General features: G+C 36.5%; 1 protein-coding gene across 3 annotated transcripts in view; it reads left to right on the top strand.

Annotated features, from left to right (window-relative positions):
* Positions 1-18,834, top strand: part of LOC125823414 (general negative regulator of transcription subunit 3) — a 33,647-nt gene extending 14,813 nt beyond the window's left edge. The window contains exons 9-17 of one of the 3 annotated variants that reach the window (XM_049502794.1): positions 3,341-3,509; positions 3,606-4,087; positions 4,650-4,820; positions 6,466-6,574; positions 10,756-10,901; positions 16,891-17,175; positions 17,252-17,386; positions 17,473-17,651; positions 18,528-18,834. In XM_049502794.1, coding sequence (XP_049358751.1) covers positions 3,341-3,509; positions 3,606-4,087; positions 4,650-4,820; positions 6,466-6,574; positions 10,756-10,901; positions 16,891-17,175; positions 17,252-17,386; positions 17,473-17,651; positions 18,528-18,594 — 1,743 coding nt within the window. In that variant the 3' untranslated portion in view covers positions 18,595-18,834. Of the gene's footprint in view, positions 1-3,340; positions 3,512-3,605; positions 4,088-4,649; positions 4,821-6,465; positions 6,575-10,755; positions 10,902-16,890; positions 17,176-17,251; positions 17,387-17,472; positions 17,652-18,527 lie in introns of all 3 variants that reach the window. The other 2 variants (XM_049502795.1, XM_049502796.1) reach the window with 2 other exon arrangements.
* The last annotated feature ends 4,529 nt before the right edge of the window (positions 18,835-23,363 follow it).

The following is a 23,363-nucleotide window of genomic DNA, read 5'->3' as shown; positions in this document are numbered from 1 at the left end:
ACAAACGTTTCAAGGAAATATAATGCCTGTCTTTTTATATCATGAAGATGTGTGTCCTCGAATTCATTGCTGAAGACACTAAAACCCAATGTAAAAAGTTCATGTTTTTTGGAAAATTGATATATTTATAACTGTGATGTTCGGGTAAGCTAACACACACCTCGACTAATTCCACGGGATACCTGACACCTCCCACTGACAACGAGTACCAGGTAACTGTCCACCAAGGCTAGTATAGATGGAAAAATTTATATGGTTTTAAGTATGGGAATGTATTAAGAGACAATTTCCCAGGGAGGAACATCAACTTCTCAAATGTTTTGTGAGAAGGTGTAGCATGTGTATGTTGCTTCTTATGATACCGATTCCTTGAATGGACCCTTTTTTTTGTTGAAACTGGTTTTAACGATTCCTCACCGACCATTCAAAACCCCCAATACACAAATATTTTAGCTCTAGGATCTCTAGCCCTCTTTCCCTTTTTCACAATAGCTCTTTGATGCAACTGTTAAATTGTCTTCGAAGACACCATTATTCACCTTTCTCATGTTAACACAATACACTTTATTTTCTTGGTTTGGCAGTAAAGTTCGAGACACGTTCTTTCCAAATTTATAGGGTTCCTTTTGCTTACCTGCATTATCAATATAGAGAACTAATTGATTTTTTGCTTTCCTAGTGTTTGTAACATCTTCTACCTAGGTTACTCGGACAAGGGGTGGGTGTCTAAAAAGGGTGTGAATTTAGAGGTCGAATTCTTGATGATTTAAATTTAAGATTCGGGGTATGGATTTAGGTAGGGATATGAGTGTGGGGATTCGACTAAAAGTAATTCAAGCATCTAAAAATTGAGCTTATATTTAAATTATGAGACATTATGTGGAAACTAACAAGGTATTACAACAACAACAACATACCCAGGGGAGGGTAGTAGGATGTACACAGACCTTAACCCTATTTTTGAAAACTAACAAGGTATTCTGAGGAGAATCCCAGAAGGAGATATAAGGAAAAGGACTGAGATAAATATTTCTGTTAGAAAATGAATAGGTTTATACAATCCTATTAGAATAAGAATTGGTTAACTATTTCAAAAAAAAAAGAAAAAAAAAGAAAAGGATAGGAATTGGTTTATACAATCTTATTAGAATATGAATAGGTTAATACAATCCTATTTAGAATAGAAATAGGAATACTAAATAGTATCCTACTTAGTAAAGAATTGTACTCTAGTGTCTATAAATAGGGTCTCAATGTAATAATGTAGACACAACAACAATTCAATAATATTCTTTTCCTATATTTCTCATATGGTATCAAAGTCTCTACGATCTTGGTAGAGAATCAAAGAGTTTCCGTTGTCGGCGGGGGGCTATTACCCATATATGTCACTCGTCCGACCAACAATTATGCTAACAAAATTTGTAGCACCGTGTCATCTTTTCGGTGACTATTTTTCATGTTTAATTTGTGTAGCACCGTGCCATCTTTTCGGTGACTACTTTTTCATAATTAATTTGTGTAGCACCGTGCCATCATTCCAGTGACTACTTTTTCATAATTAATTTTTGTAGCACTGTGCCATCATTCCGGTGACTACTTTCTCATACCTGATTTGTGTAGCACCGTGCCATCATTCCCGTGACTACTTTTTAATATCTTATATGTGTAGCACCGTGCCATCCTTTCGGTGACTACCTGTTTTTTTGCATATCTTATTTGCGTAGCACCGTGCATCTCTCCGGACTACTTTTCATATTTAATTTGTGTAGTACCGTGGATTTTTCCGAACTACTTCTCATATCTGAGTTGCATAGCACCGTGTCTTTTTGGTGACTCCTCAGATTTGATTTGCATAGTTCCATTCGTCTTTCCGGTGACTCCTCAAATCTAATTTACGTAGGGTTGTGCCATCATTCCGACCCTACCCATATTATTTCTCTTTTTCAATAGGGTCGTGCCATCAATCCGACCTTTCCTATATAATTTCTATTTTCTAGTTGGGTCGTGCCATCATTCCGACCCTACCCGTATAATTTTATTTCTTAGATTGTGACCACGTTCAGCCATCAAATCTAATACTCCGGTGTATGAGCATGTTCTGGCCAATATTTCCGTGACTTTCTTGTTTAATATCGACTCATCTATTGATTCCAACATGATCCATATACTTTATACTAGATTTTGAGCGCTTTGTTGCTCAGGGGGAGTTTAGTAGACTTTCATGTCAATTATGTGAGTCACTCTATGGTCATGTCGATTATGTGAGTCACTCTATGGTCTGAAACAGTCTTTGCAAGTTTGGTTTGGAAAGTTCAACACTGTAATTTTATCACTTGTTTGGTTTGGGAAGTTCAACACTGTAATTTTATCACTCTGTGTTTTAACGGCAATATGCATCAAATCCAGTATTTAATGAGAAGACAAGCACATTGAGATTGACTGTCAATTTTGTGAAGTCGAGTGATCAACTTGCAGATATCTCACCAAGCCCCTCATCAGTCCTCGTATTAATTACATCTGTAACAAGCTAGATACATGAATTGTATGCACTAGCTTGAGGGGGAGTGTTAGAACATGAATATGTTTATACAATCCTATTAGAATAGGAATTGGTTTATACAATCTTATTAGAATAGGAATAGGTTTATACAATCCTATTTAGAATAGGAATAGGAATACAAATAGGAATAGGAATACTAAATAGTATCCTACTTAGTAAAGGATTGTATTCTAGTGTCTATAAATAGGGTCTCAATGTAATAATGTAGACACAGCAACAATTCAATAATATTCTTTTCCTATATTTCTCACAATTTCTATATGCTAGGTATTCCATTTTCTTCCATTTCACCTTTAGCTTTTATCCTGATTTTCTCAGTCAATTTCGGTCCAAGTACCCAAAATCAGTTGACCAGATCCAATTCTGATCCCATACTCACCCACGTCGTGTTGATGGGGGTGCGGCACCGAAAGTGAAGAGTGTGAGCAACTCAGTCTTCTACTTCTCAAAGTTTTGTGGGGAGGTGTAGCATGTGTATATTGATTCTTATGATGCCAATTCCTCAAACTGACCATCTAAACCACCAACACAAATATTATCATCTAGGATCTCTTTCCCTCTTTCCCTCTTTCCCTTGCTCACCATAGCTCTTTGACGCAACTGTTGAATTCCTTGAAAACACTATTATTCACCTTTTCCAACATTTCTGTTGTTAAGTCAATACAGTTTATTTTCTTGTTTAATTAGTAGGCAGCAAGTTTAAGACCCATTCTTGCCAAGTTTGCAGGATTCCTTTTCTTACCAATGTAGAGAACTAATTGATGGTTTGCTTTCCAGGTGGCTGTAACATCTTTAGCACAGCAAGCTGCTAGTGTTCAGGATCAGTCTGATGAAGTAGCATCACAGGACAGTAGCTCCGAAACAGTTGTTAGGACCCCACCTCCTAAAAGTAGTGCAGTTGCTACTTCTGCTCCGACAACGCCTGCTGGGAGTCATGCAACCCAGGGTACTAACCATGCTTCTACTCAAAAGATTCTGATACATCAACTAGTTTGTTTATTTGTCTGCTGAACTTCTGGATGTGGTTTCTTGGAACATGCAGGTGCTGCTGCTGCTGCTGCTGCTTTATCTCCAACTAGTATGTCAAATGCAATAAAAGAAGACGATTTGACAAGTTTCCCAGCTCGAAAGCCTTCCCCTGCCCTTAGTGAAACTGCTTTAAGGGGTGTTAGTAGAGGTGCTCTATCTAACCAACCCGTGGCTAGTATTGCGCTTGGTTCTACTGGTTCGGTTACTGGCAATGGAGGTCTAGGAGCTATTCCTTCTGCTTCTGAAGTTACAAAGAGAAATATCTTAGTTTCAGAGGAGAGGCTTGGAAGTAGCAGCATGGGACAGCCTTTGGTATCGCCTCTGGCTAACAGAATGATGATGTCACAAGCAGCTAAGGCTACAGATGGAATTGGTGTTGCTGATGGGGCAAATCTCGGTGATGCTACGGTCATGACTGGTAGAGTTTTCTCTCCTTCTGTTGGTCCTGGTATGCAATGGAGGCCTGGTAGTTCCTTTCAGAATCAAAATGAAGCGGTATGCTTTCCATGTTATCATTTATGCGAGCTCTGTGATCACCACTTAAATGTGTACCTGTTTATGTACTATCACATGCTGCAAGTTTAAAATAAAAGTAATTAGCCTCTCAAATATGTTTTTAAATGCTCACATATCCTTAAAAACTGTTCGACCTTGCTATCTTCTTTACTAGTTGAAACATGCTTTCATTCTATATCTTTATTCTTATGCAATTGGAGAGTGTTATATACTTATATTTTAAAAACTATGAGCACCTCATCCATATTGAAATGTAATTCTTTTTGCCTAAATTGATGCGGGGTGGTGGCAGCCTGTCACGAAGACAATCTGACTCAATATATGGACTGCTTTAAGAATTCAGAAGGATATGTCATGGCATGATCTCAAGCGTGTTTAAAGTTTTTGTTCCCTTTTTGTTTTGATAACATACTTTGGGGTGTGTGTGCTATTACTGTGATTTAATCTTTTCCTAAGGTTTCTACCTTTTTTCCTAGACTACTATGTATTCAACTGCTTCAACAGGTATCGTTCCATTTCAATTTGTTTCTTGGGATTTCAGGGACAATTCCGTGGAAGAACTGAAATTGCACCTGACCAGAGGGAGAAGTTTTTGCAAAAATTTCAGCAAGTACAGCAGCAAGGTCAGAGTAATCTTCTTGGCGTACCTCCATTTAGTGGTGGAAACCTTAAGCAGTTCTCGTCCCAGCAACAGAATCCACTTTTGCCACAGGTATTGTTTAATGGTTGTGCATGATATTTGTTTCTTTTGAGTTAGTTGGATTACCTTGTTTCCCTTCATTACATGATCTTTTGTTACTTCAATGCCATATTTTCCTTAAAATTTTTAGCACACCCTTTTTCACTGTGCACCTCTGTTGTCGTCGACTCCCTTGTCTTTTTTGTGAACTTTTCCTTTGTTAAAGGGTCGTTAGTTTTAATTAAGATAATGACGTCTGAATCTGAATGCATATTAGTAAGATGTGTGTTTGGATTTGTATGCAGAATGAGTGGGACTGTTTGTTTTCTCAATAACTACATGTTTGATAATTTATTTTTGTCAAAACAATAATAATTATAAAATTCAAATAAATAATTATATATTATATCTAAAATTATTAATTTATTATGCCGCAAGGTGATAGTTGTCTGTCAGTCTGTCACTGGGTATGTTGTTGTAAGTGTTAGTTGTCTGGTCGAGTGGTGGCGGTTGACAATGGTATTGGTGGTTGCGGTGGAGCTGGTTGGTATGGTAGTGATCAGTTGTGGTAGGCGGTGGCTGTCGTTGGCAGTGATGGTGGAAGTGGGGTTGGTACTGGCAGCTGGTTGGCAGTGTCTGTGGCTGCCTGAGGGTGGTTGTGGATAGATTTGTGGTGAATACTCATCTCTGTAAAAAATCTATTAATGACCTCTTAATAATATTAAGACTACGTTCAGAATTTGAATGATTCCGATACATTCAGACCCCTAGAGTGGTTAAATCTAAATAAAACAAATGCACTTATTGGTTTAAGGTCTGAATCGTTTTGATTCAGACCTCCATTTTGTGAAAACAATTGGGGCGTAAGTATTGCTTTTAGATTCAGTGGACTTGTTAATATATGACAAAAAATCTTTAATGTTGAAAACAGAAGTACTGCTACTGTCATACCCCTTGTATACATGAAAAAGGTATCTTCTAGATTTCATTCCATAGGTTCTACATCAGTTGAGAATATCAATGTTATTGCATTGTTTAACACTGTAATAATTTTCTAGTCTGGTACAGTGTTATCAAAGGCGAAAAGCGCAAAAAAGCTCTAAGGTCTGTGGGGGCTTTAAGCGCAAAGCGCAAATAAAGCGTGGGCTTTAATGAAAAAAGACGCAAAGGGAGAAAAAAATTCAAATATATAAGTTTAGTCCAAGACTAATAATTATAAACATGAATGACACATTTATGACCAAAGAAATTGAATTTTTTTAATGATAAAGTGAAATATCAATTATTTAGTGTCACTTCTTCATAAGAGGCTCATTGGCAAGGAAAAGTTTGCCCTAGAACCTTGATGACAACACTGAAGCGCACATAAAGCGAGGCAAAGCGAGGCGAAGCGCTCAACATGTTTTGAGCCTCGCTTCAGGGCTTAAGCGCGCCTTTGATAACACTGGTCTGGTACCGTAAGAGGATGATAAAATCCATTTAACCAGAAAGAGGAAATATAGTGAGTTTTTTTTTTTTTGAGAATTAAAGGGAATATAGTGAGTTGGGTACGAACTCGAGAGTCTGCTTCTGTTTTTGGGCTTATCACACTTTATTTCATGTTGCATCGGTTTCCTTCATACTTGTATGCTGGATGCTTGGTTTTTTTATGTGCTCTTACCTGATTCTATTGTTTCAGTTCAATTCTCAAAGCTCCTCTGTTACTCCTCAACTTGGACTGGGAGTTGGGGCCCAAGCAGTTGGTATTAACAACATTGCCTCATCTGCATCTTTGCAGCAACAACCAGGTTTGAGTGCACAACTTTTGGCGTCAATTTCTGTCATATGATTGCCTTCTGTATTGAGCCCGTTTGGCCTGGGCTGAGTTGTAACAAATTTAATATGCGAGGCTTGTCCGGTTTGTTGGTTTCATTCGTTTCCTGCTTCTTTATAAAAAACAAGAGGCTTTCCTTCTCAAAAAAAGAAAAAGAAAAAAAGAGGCTTTCCTTTTTTTTATGTGTAAATTTAAATTGATCTATTCTTTAATTGGTTTTAGATAAGTAATCTTTTATCTTGTATTTGTTTTAGTTGTCTCAAAGATGATGAAAGTCATGCAGGAAGTCCATCTTTGTACCTACTGTTTCTTTTCTCTGCCTTCCATTTTGAATTCTTTATTTTGTTCTTTTTTTTTTTTGAAATTAGTAATGTTGTATTCCTCAGCATTAAGGCTATGCTGGTGACCTCCAAAATTTCGTACATAGAGGGGCAAGGAAGGCTAATTACAAAGATCCTAACATATCTACTAGTTGCTCTACCTCCTCTATACATCTTTATTTTGTTCTTTTCTTCTTCCAGTTTGATATTTGCTGTTATCTTTTCCTACCTTCTTTATAATAAGAAACACACTAGTATTAGTTTATCAAGTAACCATATTTCTTTGTTTAAACCTCTTAATTATGTTCCTTGGAGAAAGGGAAGTGAGCCGATGATAGTAATGTGGAGAATACATGTGAAGATTGCTTTTAGTCTGATTTTCCTGAAGGTTCTTATTTATAGAGATTTGACACGTCTTTGGAAAGTAACCATAGTTCTTTTTGAAATAGGTAACTGAAAGTAACCATAGTTCTTTGTTTAAACCTCTTAATTATGTTCCTTGGAGAAAGGGGAAGTGAGCCGATGATAGTAATGTGGAGAATACATGTGAAGATTGCTTTTAGTCTGATTTTCCTGAAGGTTCTTATTTATAGAGTTTGACACGTCTTTGGATTTTCATTATATTGTTAGTTGCCAAGAGTTGATATATGAATATAAATAGTTGTGTCGTTACTTACTATCAATACTAGAAAATCTGTCAAAGTTGATGCATGCGCATATTCGTATGTTAAAAAGCCAATGTTCACGTTGAATAAATTGCTGAAATTTAATTTAAAGTGAATGAAATGTCTTTTTGGGGGATACTGATATAAACTTAAGAGATATCAGCAGGTTGTTAACTTCCCTTATTTGAGAGTGTGAGGTTGTTATCTTTCCATATATGGTTTAGGGAATTTCTCACCTCATGAGCTAGCTAACCTTTGGGGTTGAGTTAGGCCCATGACCCATTTTTTGATCATGGTATAGTATCAGTGTGAGACTTAACTCAATTTTTAGTTTATCCAACGCTGGGATACCATGTTATGTTGTTCACGATCCAAATGTTCAGTCCTCAGCTTTGGCGCGGTGTTAAGTGTCCCACATTGGTTGAGGGATGATATTGAAATAATTTTTTGATCGTAAATAAAATGAAACCTACCCTTCTGGAGTGAGATGAGCGGATTCTGAGAGAAGAGGTTTTGTTGGTATGGAACCTACCCTTCTGGAGTGGAGGTTTGTCATCCTAGAGCAGAGTGTTTTTAGTGCCCCTCTTGATGGTGAATGTTGGAAATCCTCTCCCCAAATCACCTTTAATGGACATTCCAAAGGATTTGCTTGGCTGACTTACATGTCTAGAAAAATAAAGTAAAAAAAGTATGGATAATGAAGTCCACAAGGAGTGATAACCTTGATTAAAGGAATTGATGGTTAGGTCGATTACTTTAGTAGAGCAACACCTAAAAAAGTTTACTACCCTTGACCCTTTCTTTCAATATTGTCAATTCTCAAAATACTAAATACCCTCGTTTATACTCTTGTCCAACAGCTTTCTTCCTTTCTTTAGCCACTTCCGCATCTGTCATATTTGGGAAAGCTTACTCTGTGGCAGAACAATTAGCAATGCCAACAGTATGGTAAGGGCTGGCTTTGGGTCGTTCTTTTCTTATATGGTCTTGGACCGTCTTCCCTTCATGTGCTAACTTTGGGGTTGAGTTATGCCCCAAGTCTATTGAGGTTGAGTTAGGGCCAAAGTCTATTTTCTTAAGATAAGCAATAACAGTTAACATATTTCATGAGAAATTATTTAGGGCGTCACAACTTTGTTTCAAGTATGGATAAATTATTTGTTTTGGGTATATCAGTGTGTCCTCAACTCAAGTATATGTACATGAGAGGTGACAGAATGATACATATCTGTATGAGATGCCGACTTCAACAATCATGCAGACCTTAACAATAGTACTTGGAAGCAAAGGTTTCTCCCAACCTCCAATATTTATTTGTTGGTTTTAACAATAAAACCTATGTGAGATGCCGACTTAAACAATCATGCAGACCTTAACAATAGTACTTGGAAGCAAAGGTTTCTCCCCAACCTCTAATATTTGTTGGTCTTAACAATAAAACTTATGTGAACCTTTGATTTCACGAAATTATGTGTCCTTTTCTTCCCTTTTTATTTCCTTTTGTATATTTAGGTACGTGGTGGTACCTGAGTTACCTGTGAATGAAATTATAAGAATTCCTGAAACTGTAACTGTGTAATGGAATTATGAAAATTCTGTAAAATTCATTCGGCAGTTGGGGATTAGAGATTGCTCTTGCTAGAGTTTCCCTCTTGATACATCTCCATTTGGGGTGGAGCTATCCCCTCTCGTCCTCTTGCTAGCCACACTGACATTATCCATTCATCTCATTTGCTGTATTAATTGAAGAACTAGGCATTTTGTTGACAAATAATAGATCTGGCACCTGAGTAGAGTTTGGAACTAGTAAGAGGAATCAAGATGCTTTGAACTCACTTTCTCTTGAGTAAATCCCATAACAGCCGTATTAGGCATACTCCACCTTTCGTATATATCAAGTATTAGGATTTACTAGATAAACACTAGTTAATTCAAATTCCACCTGCTATTTGGATTGTGTCATGAAGTTCTTAAGATAAACACCAGTTGATCTTCATATCATCAAAGCAACTTGCACGATGTGTAGTGGATTAGATAACATTGTTACCTCCACCTTACCTATTGGGTGACAATGCCACCAGCTCTTGCACTGAGATGATTGATTTGCTTATTTTCTTTTCCTTTTTTCTCTGGTTCTTAAATCCCAGTCCAATGTTTTTTTGTTGTTTCTGGGTGGGAGGGGAAGGGGTGGTTGGTCAGCTGGGGAAGTTGGGTAGGAGAAAGGAGATGGAAAAGCTAGTCTCTAGGGCGATATTTATTGTCACTGAGGAGATGGGAATGCTAGGGCTTGCATTTGCTAGTTTCTTGTGTTCGTCTCTAGGAAGATATTTGATGTCTCTTTGAAGATGGGGATGCTAGGGTTTGCATTTGCTAGTTACTTGAGATGGTACTTTTAATAAGATAATATTAGTTGCTTGTGATGGTTTAATGAACTAAGATCATAATTTTTTTCGTAGGGGATGCTTCTTTTGCCTTTTAACTACTCCCTCCGTTTCAATTTGTTTGATATACTTCCTTTTTTAGTCCGTTTAGAAAAGAATGTCTCTTTCCCTTTTTGTTTGACATACTTCCGTTTTCGTCCGTTTAAAAAAGAATGACTTTCCTTTTATAGCAGCTTTTTAATTCCGACTTTCCACCTTACATGTTTATGACCACAAGATTAAAGGACATTTTGATATGTTTGACATATTTAATCTAAGACCACAAGATGCAAAAGTCTTCTTTATTTTCTTAAACTACGTGCCAAGTCAAATTAGGCCAAACAAATTGAAGTGGAGGGAGTATTAGATTTGTTGTCCAATTCTTTTGCTTTGCCAATTAGGAGAATAAAATCATTGTTAATTTTGGATGAAGTAGGAGAGGCGGACTGTATTTTCTTCACCATCAATTGACTGATTGACAGTTGCAGAGCCCTAGGAATGGGACTGTGTGGAGGGAGGAGATGATCGAAGTGGTCTATTTTCTTGAAAATTGTAGTTGGAGTGAGGTTACTAATAAAAGGAAATAGCTCAACTTGTAATGGTGATATTCTGTACCTAATGGACAACTGAAAAGAATCAAAGAAAAAGTTGTATCTTCTGTGGCATTTGAAGCAAAAGATAGTTCTATAATGTTCTTTGATACATGATTCATGAACGCTTAAAATGCTTTTATAAATACAATGGTCGCAGATGTAGGCCACTCAAAAGCTGAAGAGTTGCAGCAACAACAGATTTTGCCTGAGGATTCTTCTGCCGATTCTTCTGTAAATGCTGGGCTCGGGAAAAATCTTTTGAATGAGGATGATATGAAGGCTTCATATGGATTAGATACCCCAGTGAGTTAAATATCCTTCACTGATCTGGCTTCCAATATTAAATTGATTAACTTTATCCCATGTGATTGTTGATAGAGTGGAAGATGGATATTTAATTTTAGTTGATGGACATGTTAATTCCCAACTTACTGTATTTTTAATATTGTTTCAAATAATTTGTTATTAGTGATTCAGAATAACATATCTTAGAGGCCTATTATTCACTTGAGAGAATGTGGTTGTCTAATAGATTAATTGTAAAAGGGTCAAATATACGCCTATACTATCAGTACTAATTCAAATATACCCTCACTATTTCGGTTCAAATATACCCTTCTCGTCATACTTCTGGTTAAAATATACCCCTCCCATTATACTTTGACACAAATTTGTCCTTAACTTTAATGGACACATGTTAAGCTCAGAATCAAATGATCCGTCCCCAATTTTATATTCCAATTTTTTGAAGAAACCCACCCGTTTAACCCGACCTGCCCTATTTTGTTTTCTTTTCATCTTCTTCCTCTTTTCAATACCCAAAGCTTCAAATTTTGTTCTTTCCTGATGGATTTCAGTTTTTTCTTCAATTTTTTTTAAAATATTGGCAGCATTTACATTCAAGCACTAATAAATGAACAAAACATCAGAAATATAACTGAAACTGTAGCTATCAGCTGATTGCAGCTTGCCATTAGAAAACAATTTGCAAACCCAAAAATATAAAATGAGCCACATCCAAAGAAGCTACATATAAATTAAATTAATTGGCCTACAAGAAAGGTACCCATACATATAATTCACACGTTCAGAACAAAGGGGGTGCGGGGTGCCACAACAGAAGACCTCATAGAACCTATTAAAGAATGATATTCATCTAAGGGGACTGTATTTCTATTTATTGATGACAAGTTCAACAAGTTGAAGAGGAAAATCAAAATACCCATGAAAGAGCAAGTTTTTTTTTTTTTTTGAGATAAGGGTAACTTTGTATTCACAAAAAATTCATCATCCAAGGGATGATGAATTGGAAACTTACATCCGACAGGGTGGTGGGCACACCCTCAAAAAGCCATACAGAATTACAAGTTTCCTTTAAAATCGACCATCTCTATGCTTTCCCCTACCAACTCTTGCTTACACCAAAAAAATAAAAGACTTAAGCATTTCATTTCTATCTTCTGAAAACTATGATTTTGTCCTTCAAAACACCTAGCATTCCTTTCTTTCCATAGAGTCCACCATATACAGGCTGGAATAGTCTTCCACCAATCTTCACTTTTCCCTCTGTTGCCAATTCTCGTCCAGCTATTAAGGAGCTCCATGGTTGTCTTTGGCATCACCCAGCTAACGCCTAGTATACACGAAAACATATTCCACAATTTTGAAGCTGCTTTACAGTGAATGAACAAATGATTATTTACTTTTGGTTTCTGCTCACACATAAAGCATCTTGAGCAAAACTGCATCCCCCTTTTTTGTAATGCCTCATGTGTAAGGCAAGTTTTTCTTATGACCAACCAGACAAAACATGCTACTTTTAATGGGCTTCTTGTCTTCCACACTAGCTTCCAAGGCCATTTTTTAGTCACTGACTGATTGACATTTATCCTCCAGTAGCAGGATTTGACTGTGAACATTCCTTTGCTATGTAACTTCCAAATTGGTTTATCCTTTCTTTGAGATATGGCTGGAGGGGTGTTTAGCACCTCTAGTAGCCTGGCCACATCCTCAATTTCCCAGTCATTCAAAGCCCTCCTGAACACTAAGCTCCACCCTTGTTGGCTCCATACTTGAGCAACAGTAGCAGATCTTTGTAAGCTCAAGGTGTAGAGGTTTGGAAATAAGTTCCTCAGGCTATCATCCCCTTTCCAGATTTCATTCCAGAAATCTGTTTTCAGACCATTGCCCACATAATATAAATATTGTTATTGAACTGTGGCCACAACCTTCTGATGGTCTTCCACACATAGCATCCAAACGATCCCATCACCTCCTCAGTAGTCCATTGCCTAAACAAGCCATATTTCCCTGCTATGAATCTTCTCCATAGGGCTCCATCTTCAGTACAAAATCTCCATAGCCATTTTTGTAGCAAGCAATTATTCTTGATGCTAAGATTTCTCATGCCAAGGCCACCTTGTTTTCTGCTCAAAGTGAGTGTCTCCCATTTCACCAGGTTGTAGCCTTTCTTTTCTTTTTTCCCTTGCCAAATGAAGGATCTTCTCATTCTGTTGATTTTCTTCACAATGCTCTTGGGTATTGGAAATAGACTCATCATGTAGGTAGGTAACCCATCTAAAACTGACTTGATGAGAGTCAACCTACCCCCAGTGATAGGTACTGACTTTTCCATCTTGAGAGTCTTTTCTCACATCTCTCCATCACCTCATTCCATACCTCCAACTCCTTGTTTTTGGCCCCCAGAGGCAAACCTGGGTACTTCATGGGCAGAGAGGCTATCTGACATCCCAGATTCTCAGCTAGACTTTGTAGATTGTCTACCTGATTAATTGGGAAGAGGAAACTTTTCGACCAGTTAACATGAAGCCCTGAAATGCCCTCAAATATTGTAAGGATTGCTCTCAAGTGTCTGATTTGTGCCACTTCTGCTTCACAAAAAACCAGGGCATCATCTGCATAGAAAAGATGTGTGATTTCCAGATCATCACCTCTCCCTATTTGAGCACTTAACCCTTTTATCCAGCCATTTACCTTTGTTGTTCTGAACATGTGGTTCAAACCCTCCATAGTTAGTAGGGACAAAAAAGGTGACATAGGGTGTCCCTGTCTAAGTAGAAACTTTGGGTAATGAAAAGAGAAAAAGAAGATGAAAAGTAAAGAGACTAGGACGTATCGGGTTTAATGATTAGTTTTTTAAAAAAAAATTGGGTATTTAAAATTGGGGGCGGGTCATTTGATTCTGATCTTCATCTTGACACCTGTCCCTCCCTTAAAGTTAAATTTGTGCCAAAGTATAATGGGAGGGGTAGATTTGAACCTAAAGTAGAACACAAGAGGTATATTTGAATTGAAAGTATAAATGAGGGGTATATTTAGACTATATCTGATAGTATAGGGATATATTTGACCCTTTTCTGTATATTAATTGTCTACTACTCAAGTTTGACTGAGCAGCTCGAGTAAAATTTGAAGTTCTGGAAGTGGTATGTTTTGGAATCAATAGGCAAAAGTAGTTTAGTGCTGAATGAGTTAGTAGAACTTTTTTTCTGAGACAAGTAATAGTTGTATTCAGTAAAATCCAGAGCTGGGAGGAAGCTAGTGTTCAAGCAAAAAACAGAGATAGATGGAGAACTGTCTGTGCTTGTATCTGGTGAATGCTAGATGTTTTGATAGCATAGAGAATAGTATGCAAAAGATTAAGCTACACTGCCTTTTGTTACTATGTTTTTGGTGTAACTAAACATATTCAAATGACACTATATCCATAATTGATGTTCTAGATTCAATTTGGGTAGGAGTTAGCAGGATTTTGAAGTAACTTTGTAAATATAGTTTTCAGTACAACCTATGTACTGTTTGTGGGAAGTATATGAAGTTACCAATTCCAAAAAAAGAAGAAGCTTAGCCACACCAGAAAAAGGTGCTAAGTTGGAAACTTTACAAGCATCGAAAGAGTGCTTAATCCCCCCTGCCCAGAACCCTATACACATATTTTATTTAAACCAAAAAAGGACAAGCTAAGATAATTCATTCTAAGTTTCTAGATAGAACTGCTGGGGCTTTAAAATGTCTACCATTTCTTTATTTCCACACTGTCCACCAAATGCAAGTAGGAATGATCTTCCACCAGTCCTCCCCACCTCTATTTCCAATACTCCACCAATTGTTCAGCAGTGCCAAAATAGAACTAGGTTACCCAAGTTATTCCCAAAATACGAAAGAGCATGTGCCACAGATTGATAGCTGTCCTGCAGTGTAGGATTAAGTCTTCATTGTTTTCACCCTCTTGTTCACACAAAAGACACCTTGAACAAATCTGAAGACCTCTTCTTTGAAGCTTATCTAGAGTTAGGCAAGCTTTCCTAATTGCCAACTAGACAAACAATGACACCTTCATAGGGATTTACTTTCCAGGCTTGTTTCCAAGGCCATTTCTCCTTTACAGGACCTCTTTGCTTCAACTGCCAATACACTGACTTTACTGAGAAGGCCCCTTTACTGTTTAGTTTCCATCTGAGTCTGTCTGTAGATTCAGTGCATCCACCGAAAGTTCCCAATATTTGATGTAGTGTGATGAAACTCGCTACTTCCCAGTCATTAAGAGCTCTTGTAAAGATTATATTCCACCCTAGTTGACTCCACATTTGGTTGATCATTTCATGCTGTTGGAGACTTCTAGGATAAAAAATTGGAAACATAGACTTGAGATTACTCCACCCAATCCAGTGATCAGCTCAAAATCAGTTTTTCTTCCATGTCCCACAATAATCTACACATTTTCCAGTAATTTTGCCATTGGTTTATGATGGTTCTCCACACACTACTACCATAGGGACTATTCACATCATTTGTGGTCCACAGGTTCAACATTCCATATTTCTGGGATATGAATTTCCTCCACAGTGCACTGTCCTCATTATTGAACCTCCAATGCCATTTTTGTAGCAGACTTCTATTATGCAGACTCAGGTTCTTTATGCCCAAACCACCATGTTTCTTGGTCAAGGTTATCGCCTCCCATTCAACTAGATTATTGCTTTTCTTCTCTTTCTTGCCTTGCCAAAGAAAGTCTCTTCTCAATCTGTCATTTTTCTTGACCCCTTTGAGTAATGGAAAGATAGACATTATGTAAGTAGGAAGAACATCTAAAACTGAATTAATGAGAGTTAATCCCCCAACCTAGAGAAAGATACTGGGATTTCCACCTTGACAATTTTTTGTCACACCTTTCTATAACCTCATTCCAGATTTCGATAGAACAGTTTTTAGCCCCCAAAGGCATCCCCAAATAAATTGTAGGAAGAGCTCCCACCTGACAGCCAATGGTACCTGCCAGAGATAGAAAATTTGGAGCATCATTGATCAAATAAAGGAGACTTTTTTGCCAGTTAACATGTAACCCTGTCAAAACTTCAAAAATAGTTAGGATGGCTCTGAGATGTCTGATATGTACCACATCAGCTTCACAAAATACTAGAGTCATTGGCCATACAAAATATGAGATATTTCCATTCCTTCAATGGCACTTGGTTGAGATCCAAAGCCTTTGATCCAACCATTCAACTGTGCGACCTTAATCATATGATTAATTCCTTCCATGACTATCAAGAATGAAAAGGTGACAAAGGATCACCTCGTCTAAGCCCCCTTTGAGATTGAAAAATACCTTTAGGCCCACCATTATTCAGTACTGAGAATTTAACATTAGAAATGCAAAATCTTATCCAGTTTACCCATTTGTTACCAGAACCCATGTCTGTTAAGGATTTTCAGCAAGAACTCCCAATTGACATCTAGTAGAACTGGTTTGGCTCCATGGGTCCATCGTCTTTTAATTGGATGGTTGTGAAAGGATAATTCATTGTGAAAAGGTCATTGTTAGAAGCCAAAAGTATAATTTAGGTGGTTGAGTGTTCCCTAACAGATAGATAAGCTTCTTTCCTTAGGGTGGATGAGGGAATGAAAGGAGGAATATGATTGAGGATTTAGAATAGGGAGTTCAAGTGATTGATAGGAAGTTGAGGATTCTGATCTCTCTCTCTCGCTCTCTCCTTTTTCTCCTCAATGTGTTTGGCTTGAGATTAGACAAGCAATGGGGGCATGGTAAAGGATATGGTTAATGACATGAGATTGATAAGCAATTAGGATTGCTAGGATGAAGTATGTCTCGGATTTGATGCTAATTAGGTTGTTTTAAAGAGCACCGACTCAACTGATCTTTATTTAAATTACATTGATGCACCCATTTCCGTCTTGTTTTTATTTTACTTTTTTCTTCTTTCTGTAAGCCAAATTAGTAGTCTGTTAGTCACTTGTAAAAGATTCTTAGATGCAGGGAGGAGTCACTGGCTCTGTTGCTGAAGCATCCCCTAGGCCAAGGGATACAGATCTATCTCCTGGGCAACCTTTGCAATCCAGTCAGTCATCTGGAAGTCTTGGGGTTATTGGTCGAAGGAGTGTTGCTGACCTTGGAGCAATTGGTGATAGCCTGAGTGCGTCCTCTGCAAATTCTTCAGGAATGCATGACCAATTATATAACTTGCAGATGCTTGAATCTGCCTTTCACAAACTTCCTCTGGCCAAAGATTCTGAACGAGCAAAGAGCTATACACCGGTAAACTTCAATACTTCATCCACTGTGCTACTTGGTAAATAAATTAATATGAACTTATCTTTTGCCATTGCTTCAGAGGCACCCTGCAGTTACCCCTTCAAGCTATCCCCAAGTACAGGCTCCCATTGTCAATAATCCTGGCTTCTGGGAAAGACTTGGAGCTGATAACTATGGCACTGACACTCTGTTCTTTGCATTTTACTACCAACAGGTGCAACTGTAATTGGCGTTGGTTTTTGATGGCCTTTCTCAATCTTAGAGATCATATTTATCTTGTTCTTTGATTACCCTTTGCAGAATACTTATCAGCAGTACCTGGCTGCTAAGGAGTTGAAGAAACAGTCTTGGAGGTATCACAGAAAGTATAACACATGGTTTCAGCGGCATGAGGAGCCAACTGTTGCCACTGATGACTTTGAACAGGGAACATATGTCTACTTTGATTTCCACATTGCCAATGATGAACAACATGGATGGTACGCCACTATATAATACTTTGTTTGATTTGATTACTGTGTTCCAAAATGCTTCTGTTTTGATATTCAATTGACCGACTTTTATGGGAATTAAAAATAACAAGCCTATGCTACTGTCTATATTTGGTTTGTTTGTTTTAATGGAGGTAAGATGTGTTATATTTTCCATTTGATTTACTAAGGAAAAATAACAAGGCTATGCTACGGCTTAAGGCTCCCCTTGTTGCTAATGGGTATTCTAAGATATTTGGGCGTGATTACTGTGATACCTTATCTCCCTTGGCTAAAATGACATTTGTCCATCTTTCTCTATCCATGACTACTGTTGACCATTGACCTCTTTATGAATTGGACGTTACAAATGTTTTTCTCCATGGTGACCTTGAGACTATGTTGCTCGAACTCTTCCAAAATGTCAACAGGTGCTTGTCGGATTCTCCAAAAGTAGTGTATTTTTGGAGAATCCAACACGGATGCGGCATCGAAAGTGAAGAGTTTGTGCAACTTAGCCTTGAGAAGGATGTTTATAGAGAGCAATCACTTGGTTTTGTTGCTCGAGATGAATCTAGTAGCCCGGTATGTCGATTGCATCGGCCACTCTATGGTTTGAAACAGACTCCTCGAGTTTGGTTTGGGAAGTTCAACACAGTAATTTAGGAGTTCGGCATGACTCGCAAGGAAGCTGGTCCCCCCCTCCCCCTCCGCGCTCCCTTGCACCTTGGTGAAGGAAAAAAAATGACCTATAGATTAGGAGAATACTTATGGGACCGGGCGATTTGGTTTACTTGATATTTCCTCTATTTATGTAAAATGCATACGTGAATGTGGTTTCAACTGATTTCATGACTTTGAGTTCATCGTTGTACTTGTGCTCAGGTGCCAGAGGATCAAGCAGGAGTTCACATTTGAGTACAATTTTCTTGAAGATGAGCTCATTGTATAGAATTTGTTTATACCTATAACATTTATTTTTCTATCTGCCCTATTTTCTTTTGGCCGTCTAAATTACATGGTTTGTACTGTAGTTTATATCTTTCCAAGGCGTGTTTAGTTTGATGCTTTAGACGCCTTCATTTAAAAGAACCAGCAGAGATATCAGGATTCAAATTTCAGTTAGTATCAGATTACACACCTCTCTTCATGCTGTTATAAATTCGTTAGAAAAATAGAAACATTCTGTCAACAGAGGCACTGCTAATCTCTTGTTAGCATATTTTGGTTCAGAAATGCACCCCCTCCTCTCCCTTTCAATTCATGTGGTGGCGTTTGATTAAGAAGGAAAACTTTAGAAACTTGTCGTTTTTACCATGCAGTGAGATTTCCCTAGCCATAAAAGCACGTCATTAGTGGGTAAAATAGAAAGTTGAAATTAGATTGTTGCAAATATTGGAAGTTGCTTATGAACATAGTGCCACATAAAGTGGAAAATTAGTGCCATTGTCAGTCTCAACGTTTCCAATACACATTTAGTCTCTGCACGAGCAGATTATTCAAATTATAATCTGTCAATTAGTCTATAGCCATTTTTAAATACAAGTGTTGAGTGGTTGAAATATGCAGATGCATGAACTTCATGTCACTTGAGCCTTAAGCAATACTATTGATTGTTGGTACAATTTTTTATCAGAGGCTTTGAAACCATACAAGTTAGCAAATGCGAACCAATACATTGGATTTACTCTGTCCAATTGCTGTTTTAGGATGATAATAACTAGGTATAGTGCATATGTTGTATTATTTTTCGATTTGATTTTTCTTTCAACAAATAATTGGTAGAAAGGTCTTAGAATTATCTGTAATGCATCTTTTTTCTGAATAAGTTTTGGTCTTTGACATATTTAGCTTTGTAGAAACAAGAATACTTTCAACCACTCCAATACTTGCATCAATCCTAATAGAGAGCCTTAGAATATAAAGTGGGATATAAGGAAATTAACATCACATGGTTTAACCACATAATGATGGAACTCATGCCCTTTAACCATCACATTGGTTGAAGAGAATACTTGAAAACAAATATAAGAAGCTTTTGTATGTGGCCAGGGTCAGTAAAACACTCTTCCCCATAAATTATATTGTAAATATAGGTCAAATATTATTTATGTTAGATAAATATTTAATTTTGCACACCTTGACATTATAGAGAGAGTTAGCACAACGATCTAAAGACGTTAAAGCTTCCAAAGCACGGGAATTTGGTTCCCATGGAAATCATTAACTCTAAGGTTGAGCTTAGGAATGACAACCGAACGAGTTAGTATGGTGCAGATCTTGACCTACTAAGTTTTGACTCGTCTTGCTTTACCCTATTTAGCATTATTTAAAGAATTTTCCCTTCTCCACCTGCCCTGCCAAGTTCTTTCATGCTCTGTTCCGTTTTTTAAAAAATGATTTGATAAGCAATTAAATACAGAGAAGAAAGTGTTGTTACAATTACACTAATTTAGACAACACAAATGAGTTATTTCCCATGCCTAATTGTAATGTACAACACATTGATAAGCACTAAAAAGATAAACCCCATCTTGCTTAACAGACCAATGACAAACATTCTATCACATCCTAAGGCCAATATGTCAAATTATTGAATAATTTTACTTTTATTGATTAATTTTATCATTAAAATATCTTCTCCTCCTTTACATTTTTTTAATTTTCCTTAATAGAATAATTTTTTCATACATCATTATTCTTATTAAAGGCTCATTGAGTTATAGTAGCAAGGACTCTAAAATTTAAGTTAAGAGAACGATACTATTGCTATTTAACTTTTCCATAAAAATATTATTTTATAGACATAACAAAATTAGGTGCAAACTAAAAAGTATCTTTTTATTATTTGTAAATTTATGGTATTGGTGATAATTACACATCGGTCTCTCTATATTTTATATTTTTGTAATCTATTATGTCTTGTAAATATTATTCTAACTACAGTATCTTGAAACTTCAATAGAGAAATATTTTTCTTAAATATTGGATAATTTTAGTTTTATATTAATCTGATAATGAATGATAAATTTTATTTCATAGTATATTTTGTAAAATAAGACATATCTAATATCATTTCTAACTAAGAAAATTATTAAAATATTTAAATATTTGAAACCTTCTCACGCATGGTTGGAATAACATATTCAAATTATGCTTTGCTAGAATAATTTCTTGTCAACGTATACCCTAGTTTGGTTTATACAATTGTTAGTTCTATAATAATTATTTTTATGATTTAGTTAAATCCGAGTGTGTAGTTTGATTTAATTTCGATTGCATTCATTCATTAATATTTTAGTTTTTCTTTTGAAGGTTGAACAACCTTTACGAAAATTGTGGCTACGCCATTGAACATTTCCAATTAAAGAAATATATCCAATTTTGAGATATGCTTATCATGCTTATTCCTGTCCTTGATGTTCTGATATCTAACAAATCGTGTAAAAGTTGTAACAAAACTATGGATTGGTGTATGAAGAGTCGACTATACTTTGTTATTTAATTGACTTTATGTTTTGATATTATTGTGCATAAAAACCAACTTTATGTATGTCTTGAAGTATTTACATGTCATTGACATTGCTAGCTAATTAAGCCTATTAATTGACTGCCTTGATCATGTATAGATGTGGTAAAATTAGCCCATAAAATATAATCTGTCAACTCGTTCATGTTTCTGCTGATTATTTATCTGTTCATCATCAAATATTTTTAAAAAATATGTTTTTTTATTTAATATGTTATATATGGTCATATTACAAAAGAAAAATAGATGGCACGCTGGTAGGTGGCACCAACATTCTCCGAAAATATTGGTAGGCAGCACTAACATTCTTTAGACCAAAATGCATCACCTTATAACCTGAATCTGCATCATTTAAAGATGTAGTGCCAAATGATGTCAGTACATGGAATGTATGGTATGTAAAATAGATGAATGAAACAACTGCTAAAATTGAATAGAAAGAGTAAGTATGAAGGTAGATTGTAAAATAGTCAACTAAAAAGTAAAGCATGCATATGTACTTTAACAACCAAGCTTTAAAACTGAATATGTATGTAATAGTAGCAAATACTGAAAATAATGTAATTTACTTTTCTCGGGGAATTTCTCTAAATGTTAACCATCACGTGAGCTCGTGATAACCATCACGCGAGCTCATGATGATACAACGTCTTGACCACATTGTCACAACCATTTTATACCTTGTTAGGGTAAAAGACAAACCTAACTAGTGGATCTTTGAGCCCTTACTAGGAGCTTTATGAGGAGTCGCCCTAATCAATGACATGATCCCATCATATACTGGCAGTACAATTATGACGTTTAGATTACCTAACTCTACCCAACTCGATGCTCAATACTGCTCCCAAAATAATGCAATAATTCTCAATAACTGGTATAATGTCCCATTTAGGATAAAAGTCTCACTTTGCAGGAAAGCTAATAATCTCTGTCTTGAGTTAATAATCAAAATGTCTCTTTATAATTGTTACGCCCGAGCCTACATCCTAGGCGAGACTGGTACTCGAGAACCATTGCTGGCCCCAAGCGAACCCTTGGCCTGACTTAACTCTCAGCGGAAGACTTAAATGACAAAAAAACAGTCTAAAAAGATAAACTCATACAATAAACTTAGAATTTCTTAAAAGAAACATTCAACTAGCCAAAATGACAACTCAAGTCTCAACATAAATGCTGAAATGGAAAAGACTCATGAACTATAGCAATCACTAACTATCTATGAAGCCTCTAATAACTAAGATGGACGTCGAGACAAGACCCACGACATCCTAATGAACTAAAATGATAAAGTAATAAAAAAGGGGATCCTCCGGAAGCAAGGAGGCTCACCAACAACTCTGAAGCTCAACTGGATCAACGAAGCGCTGGATGCTAATCCTGGTTACCTGTATCTGCATCATAAAAGATGCAGGACAAATAGCATTAATACATTGAATGTACGAGCATGCGAGGGAAATTCTAAAACAAGACATAAGCTTGAAAGGAACTGAAGGACCATACTTGGTCTCAACTCAACTCAACTAATTTCAATAAAAAACAGTAATATAAATGCAATATAAAGAAAAACTTTTAAAACATATGGATAATAGCTCTATGTACTGAATAAAATACAATAGTAACTTCTTTTGTATGCAAAGATACAATTTAAACTCTGTTTGTATATGAAAATACAAATAACTCTGTATATATAAGAATACAAAAATATCTCTGTGGGAGTTTCTCTAACCGACAACAATCATTATGAGCTATGTGATGATACATTGTTTTGCCTCATGTTGCCAGGTCCGTCCTATACCTTACCGGGGGTATATAACCTAACTACTAAGTGGATCACTAGTCTATGCTAAAAAACACTAAGGAATCATCTAAAAAGTATGACCCTTTTCTACCCATGCTGGTCACATGGTTTATGGAGACTTTGAATTATCTGACCTAAACTTGTCCCCAAATCAGTGCTCAATACTACTCCCAAAATGTAACTAGCTCATATGTTTAAAAACATAACTCTTTTTGTAGTTTGAGATAATTACTCAAAAACTATCTCAAAGGCTCTTTTGGAAATCGGTGTTTCCTCTCTTGCTTAAATGTGAAAATATTTACTCTTTGGGAATACTTAATTCCCATATACTCTTTTGAAGAAAATGAACTTCATATGTTACTCTTACTCAACTCAAAACTCAAGTCTTAAAACA

The sequence above is a fragment of the Solanum verrucosum genome, unplaced genomic scaffold, assembly GCF_900185275.1.
Source record: "Solanum verrucosum unplaced genomic scaffold, falcon-dt-bn FXZP01000012.1, whole genome shotgun sequence".
In the NCBI taxonomy this organism is placed as follows: Eukaryota; Viridiplantae; Streptophyta; class Magnoliopsida; order Solanales; family Solanaceae; genus Solanum; species Solanum verrucosum.
This window is presented reverse-complemented; position numbering and strand designations above follow the sequence as displayed.